This window comes from Myotis myotis, unplaced genomic scaffold (genome assembly GCF_014108235.1).
Source record: "Myotis myotis isolate mMyoMyo1 unplaced genomic scaffold, mMyoMyo1.p scaffold_m19_p_13, whole genome shotgun sequence".
In the NCBI taxonomy this organism is placed as follows: Eukaryota; Metazoa; Chordata; class Mammalia; order Chiroptera; family Vespertilionidae; genus Myotis; species Myotis myotis.
The window spans coordinates 52,733,883-52,739,882 of NW_023416317.1; the positions used below are offsets into that span (position 1 = coordinate 52,733,883).

At 57.3% G+C, this 6,000-nt stretch overlaps 1 protein-coding gene across 1 annotated transcript; it reads right to left on the bottom strand.

The window, feature by feature from the left end:
- Nucleotides 1–1,028: 1,028 nt before the first annotated feature.
- CCK (cholecystokinin) lies at nt 1,029–5,754 on the bottom strand. Its single transcript, XM_036333272.1, has 3 exons — nt 5,641–5,754; nt 4,452–4,685; nt 1,029–1,428 (listed from the first exon to the last, which is right to left on the bottom strand). Exons 2-3 carry the CDS (start codon nt 4,663–4,665, stop codon nt 1,295–1,297), a joined length of 348 nt encoding a protein of 115 aa, XP_036189165.1. The 5' UTR covers nt 4,666–4,685; nt 5,641–5,754; the 3' UTR covers nt 1,029–1,294.
- Nucleotides 5,755–6,000: the final 246 nt, after the last annotated feature.

Below are 6,000 nucleotides of genomic sequence, written 5' to 3' on the forward strand. Positions count from 1 at the left end.
GCCTCAGCCAGGCAGGAGCTGACTCCCCAGAGGGCTGCAGGCTCCATCCTCAATGCATTGCGTGGTCTTAGGCAAGTTTGTTCCCTATAACACGGGAGTGGGGGTAGGGAAAGGGTGTGTGTTGGGCTAGAATGATAGCTGTTGTTTTTTTCAACTTGTACATCTCAGTGGGTCAGCAAAAAGGAGCCCGCAGAGCTGCCCTAATGGGCAGAGCTGGGGGTGCAAAGGGCCAGAACAGCTGGAGGAGGAGTGGCCTGGGGTGGAGGCCCTGCCAGCTGGAGGGATTCAAGCGGGGCAGCTGGCAGAGGGGGGTGGGGGGAGAGGAGTGAGCCGGTAAGGGTGGGAGAGAGGAGGAAGAGGGGGAGGCAGGGGAATCGTGGGGGTCCCCAGGCTCCCTGAAAGCAGAGCTCACGAGCTGCTGTGAGACTCACTAGCTTAGCTGCAGAAGTGCGACCAGAATCTTGAGACAGGGCTGAGGGAGAGACAGGCTACATGCCCCAGTTCCTGGCAGAGACCAGAGCAAGGCGGGGCAGTTAGGAGAGGCCGTCCTGAATTCCGGGGTGGCGTTGAGTGAGGGTTAGGGGACCAGGGATTCAGGCTCCCTTCCCCCCCTGCCCAGTAAACTCCACCAGGTCCCCTCAAAGCCACCTCAAATTCCACATACGCTACTGTGGCTCTGCTTCCAGCTGCCACTCTGGGCTCTACCCAGACATGTGGGGGCAGGATCCAAGAAGGGAGGGTTGTCTGTCTGCAGTGGTGCCCAGTTGGGGCCCGGGAACCAGGGTGCAGCTGTCACACATGTCCTTACACACACACACACACACACACACACACACACACACACGTCCTCCCACCCCCCACCTGCAGCATTGAAGTCAGCTCCCTGCCCTCCCCCCAACCGCCTCATTTCTCTCGCCCTGCCTGGGACCGTCTGCAGCAGGACTTCATCCCTGGGCACGGGAATCAGGCTTCTCTTTTCCCACCTTCTGGGGGGCCCTCTGCCCTCGGGAGACACAGGGTGCAAGGGCACAGAATGAAATCACTTTAATAGCATAGCGACACTGGGGGGCCAGGGGTCATGGGGAGGGAGACATTCGCCTTCCCGTTTGTACAATTCTGCTGAGGTGCGTGGCTGTGCCAGACAATCTCTACAGGGTTTTCACATTGAGAACTTAATAACAGGCATTTAAAATGCCAGACTTCAGAGACAATGAGCTGTGAGTGTGAGTGTTTTGTTATTCTGCCTCCTGGGGGCCAGGAGGGAGCTCCCGGTGGCCCTGGCGAGGGCTGGGCCCTAGGAGGGGTACTCGTACTCCTCGGCGCTGCGCCGGCCGAAGTCCATCCAGCCCATGTAGTCCCGGTCGCTGATCCGGTGGCTGGGGTCCCGGCTCTGCAGGTTCTTGATCATGGACATGCGGCCAGAGGGAGCTATAGGGGCAGGGGGGGAGGAAACAGGACCGTTACACCTAGAACATCGCTAGTTCCGTTTGCAAAGGAGAGCAATGGAGTGAGCCCAGCAACAGGTGTGTGCACCCTCTTAAAGGTATCAAAGAGCTGTGTGTGTGTGTGGTGGTGGCGGGGGGTGATCGCTGGGCCAGAATCTACGAGAAGAGAAGGACCCAGGTCTGTGTAACTGGACGGAGGGCAGAATGTACTAGTCGTGGGCGAGGTTCGCGATCTGCAAGGATCAGGTGGATTCTCGGCTCCAGCCTCTCACAGCTGGGACCTGCCTCGGGGTGTTTCTCCTCACGCAGCTGGCCCTCAGCAGACGCCCACCGAGCCCCCCCCAGTCCTCCCCCATGTCTGTCCTTCACTCCTTTCTATCCCTCAGCACCCCTGGCTCTTGTCAAGGTAAAGCGTTGACAATATTTTGTTGTTGGAATGGTGAAAAAGAAGGGAGTCAGGTCCTGTTGCTAGATAAAGACTGTTTAAAAATCATTCATTTGAAAGCTTCCTTCTTTTTTTTAAAAAAAAAGTGCTATTAAGAAAAAGGCACCGTCAGACCTCAGAACTCAGCACATCAGTAGCATCGGAGGAGGGTGGGCAGAGAAAGAGGCAATAAAGAGGTGATTTAATTCAGCCATTTTGACCAAAATGCAATCACTGAGCCTGAAATGGGCCCTTTGGGATGGCAGTTAAGTCCTTAGGAACAGAACGAGTCTCTCTGTGTCTCAGCACAGCGAGGGAGCGGGGACGTGAAGAGGTGGTTTCTTCGGGTGCATGTGACACAGTCCCAGCCCAGAGATCACACACAGTGGCCTCCTGGGAGGAAATCAGCACAAAGCTTCCTCTTGTGCAAACTCAGGGGCCTCCATGGGCAAAGCCAAGGTGGCTTCAAGAGTAGAGGGACAAAGGCCCACTCAGTGGTCCCACTGTACTGGGAACACTGTCCCCACTCTTTGTGGCACCGGGCGGGGCCTTGCTGGGCTTGGGGCAGGTGTGCGTTACACCCCTCATTCCCCAAGGGACCCACTTCTCCTCAGGACTTTGAAACCTCCGCAGACAAGTCCTAATGCCAAACTTCTCAGTGCTGCCCAAAGAGTACATTACCTCTTTAGACTCTTTAAGCATAATATATCCCACAGTTGAGTAAAAAATCTGATTCCATCTCAAAATATGTCAAATCATCCAAGAAACAGTATAGTATTTATGTTAGTAAATATTTGTTCTTTGTTCATATTCTTCAGGTAGAAGAGCATGACTCCAGGCTAAGATGTGTGGGGGAAAGTCAAGGTCAGTTCTAGGGAAGTGGTTTGGTGACTAACTTCCTTCCCAGAACTGTTTCTTGGGCATCTTTCCTGCAAGTGGGGAGGAGAGTCCAGATTATGGCTCAGTGAAAAGCCAAGGACATACCAGACTGGCCCGGCTGAAATGCAACCCACATCTAAGGACAGATACTTTAATAACTTTCAGACAGACAATCACTAGGCGCTTCAAATGTTTTCAGGCTTTCTGACTGCTGATTGGCAGTCCACCTCCTTCAATTTAATTAGCAGGGAAGTAAAACAGAAGATGGTAGTTGGGCCCAGCCGGTGTGGCTCAGTGGTTGAGTGTCAACCCACGAACCAAGAGGTCCCTGGTTCAATTCCCAGTCGGGGCACATGCCCCGTCTGTAGGCTCCATCCTCAGTAGGGGGCGTGCAGGAGGCAGCCAATCAGTGACGCTTCTCTAGCCTTGAGGTTTCTATCACTCTCTCTCTCTCTCTCTCTAAAAATCATAAAAACATATATTTTTTAAAAAAAGAAGATGGTAGTTGAGACAATTTCCCAAAGAGAGGAAGAAATATAACAAATCATCTGTTCCTTCTGAAATCGCCTGCTCTCAAAGGCCCTGGTCTCACCTTGGCAGGAAACCATAGGAGACGCTGGAGAGAGAAGCCCTCCATTTCCCCACCCCAGTCTAATGGAGACGGGAGTGAGGGTTCAAATCGAGGCCCCGGCACACCAGTAGGGTAAGTGAGCCTCCTGAGAAGGAGCCACCCTGTCCCTCCCAGCAGTGTCTGCCGTGGTTTTATTGTCCAGACCGCCCCACCCATCGCTGTGTTCACCATCCGCGTGGATAAAGTTGATAGAAAAAACCTGCCTCAATCGCAGTCACGATCCCTTTAGGACCCTAGATGTGGACAAGCTTCCCTCTGAAACACACCCAAAGTGGCTCTCTCACCTCCTCCCTCTTTAAAGATGAGACGGGTACAGGAAACGGAAGGGTTGCAGGTTTCGGGTGGGTTGGTGGGGAGGGAGGAGGGTCCTGTAAGCCACTCAGCTGGGGAGCCCCTGGGTCACCTTATTCCTGGAGAAGAACTTTGCTGAGGCTGCACTTGGGGACATCGCTCCAAAGCAAAATCACAAGCGGGGCTCTTGTTGGGTAATGATGCTAAATCACTGCCAAGAGCTCAAACCTGCTACTGGCCCTCTCCCCGGTTACAGACGTTGGCGGAAACGGACACATTGTCACTCCTTTCTGCAGTGGGCACTCAAGTGTGCGTAGCAGGGGCCACTTCCTGCTAGAGGGTTTCGGAGTGCCAGGAGCTGGGCGCCCGGTCCCTCTGAATTTACAGAAGAGGCTATTGGATGGATCTGCGAGCCCTTTGGGGGCAGCCGTTTGCTCAGGAATTCTCTTTGCATGTCTCCAGAATAGGGTGCAGCACTTTATCAGCAACACCACGCCAAACATTAGTTTAAAGAAAGCTCTGTAAAAAAAGTTCCCCTTACTAATAACTCTCCGTTTGCTGCAAAGGGCATCCAGGAAACTGCACTGCCGGGCACAGTTTAACGAGAGAGAGAGAGAGAGAGAGAGAGAGAGAGAGAGAGAGAGAGAGAGAGAGAGAGAGAGAGAGAGAGACCTTTCCTCTGGAAGGTTTGCCCGCCTCGATCAGGCAGCCGCTAGAGAAGAGGGTCCGCATGGGGAGTCCCGCAGGAGCGCAGGTGAGGAGGGCAGGGGAGGCAGCCTACCTTTCCGGGCGTGTTGGATGTATCTGGCCAGCAGCGCGCCCAGGTGCGCTGGGGGCTCGCCGTCCACCCTCTGCACCGCCCTCAGCTGTCTCCGGGGCGCCTCCTCGTCCCGCTGCGCCCCAGGGCCCTCGGGGTCCGGGGGAGGCACGGGCTGCGCCAGGGTGCCCGCCGCCAGCGCCGCCACCAGCACGCACAGGCACACGCCGCTTTTCATGGTTGCAGAGCAAAGGGGAGCTGTGAACGAAGAGAGGAGGCGGCTTGTGCTTTCGCGGAGGGTCGGGGCACCCCGGGAACGGAGAAGAGGGCTCAGTCCACAGACTCGCGGGCGGGTGCCAGCACCAGGGCTCCCCGAGCGCACGGAGCCCAGCGGCCCCGGGACGCGCGTCGGGGCGCATGCGGCTTATCTTTTGGGTGAACGACACCGCCGTCTGGGGGCGGACAGAGACCCTGCCGTCTGCCCTGTTTAGCAGAAGGAATCTCCTGTTGTCTTTAACTTTGGGGACGTGTTTGCAGCGGTCTCTCTTCTAACGGCCAAAGCAAAAGATGAAAGACAGTGGGGGGACCTCCTACAGGGAAGCCGGGATGGGAGATCCCGGACCCCGGAAGAAGGTAGCACCTCCCCAGGCAGCTAAGAAGCCGTAGGGGTGGGGGTGGGGGGGCGGCGGAGAGAAGCACCGTTTAAAATGTGGGAGTGATAAGTAAAAGCCATCTTTACAAAGTTTCTTCAAGGTGGACTAGGGGACGGGCACAGGCAGGGTTTGAACAAGAGTCAGGACCGTGGGCTCGGTTCCGGGTGGCTGGCGAGGCTCCGCTGTGTTAGATCCGCGGGCAAATAGAACACACGCCTCCCCCAAGGAACCGCGCCGCAGTGTTCAGCGAGATGAACTTCGGTCTTAGGCTCTCGGCGATGTGTCCGAAAAAGACTGTAACCACTGCTCCATCCAGCAAACCAGCCCCAAGGCGCCCGCTAATCCCAGCAGACAGACGTCCCCGCGCCTCACCCGCATAAGGACGCAGCGGCTCAAACCCCCACCCCCACCCCCGCTCCCCCGACCCCCCTACAGCCCTCACTGTCAGACCCGTCTTTCCAGATGCAGGAGAGACGGCACAGAAAAAGGAACATAGAACGGAAGGGGCTCTTCGGGGGCTCGCCACTCGGCTCCCCTGGGAGAGGGGAGCGGGGACCTACCTGCAGAGCAGGAGTCGCCGGCTTCGAGGTTCTGCGCGGGAGCGGCGGGCAGCGGCCAAGTTCAGGGGCCGAGCGCGGCGGCCGCTTAAATAGCCCCGCCCGGCGCCGCCGGCCAGTCATCTCTGCGCCCAGCGCTGACGCAGCCCCGCGGCGGCACGTGCTCGGGGGCGGCTGCTGGGGCGACAGCCCGGGGAAGTGGCTCCTGCCAGAGAGGGGGCCGTGGCTCCGTGAAATCGGGTGAATCCCTCCCCGCGGGTGTCCGGTGCCCAGCCCCCGCGCTGCCTCCCCTGGCTGGGTCCTGCTCCCTCTCCCCTGCCCCGTCCAGCAACCGGGCGCTCCAGGGTGGGGAGCCAAAGTCTC

Coding starts and splice junctions, on each gene's coding strand:
- CCK (XM_036333272.1), bottom strand. CDS start 4,665: ATGAAAAGCGGCGTGTGCCTGTGCGTGCTGGTGGCGGCGCTGGCGGCG. Junction 1,429..4,451: donor CATCCAACACGCCCGGAAAG/GTAGGCTGCCTC, acceptor CTGCCCCTATAG/CTCCCTCTGGCCGCATGTCC.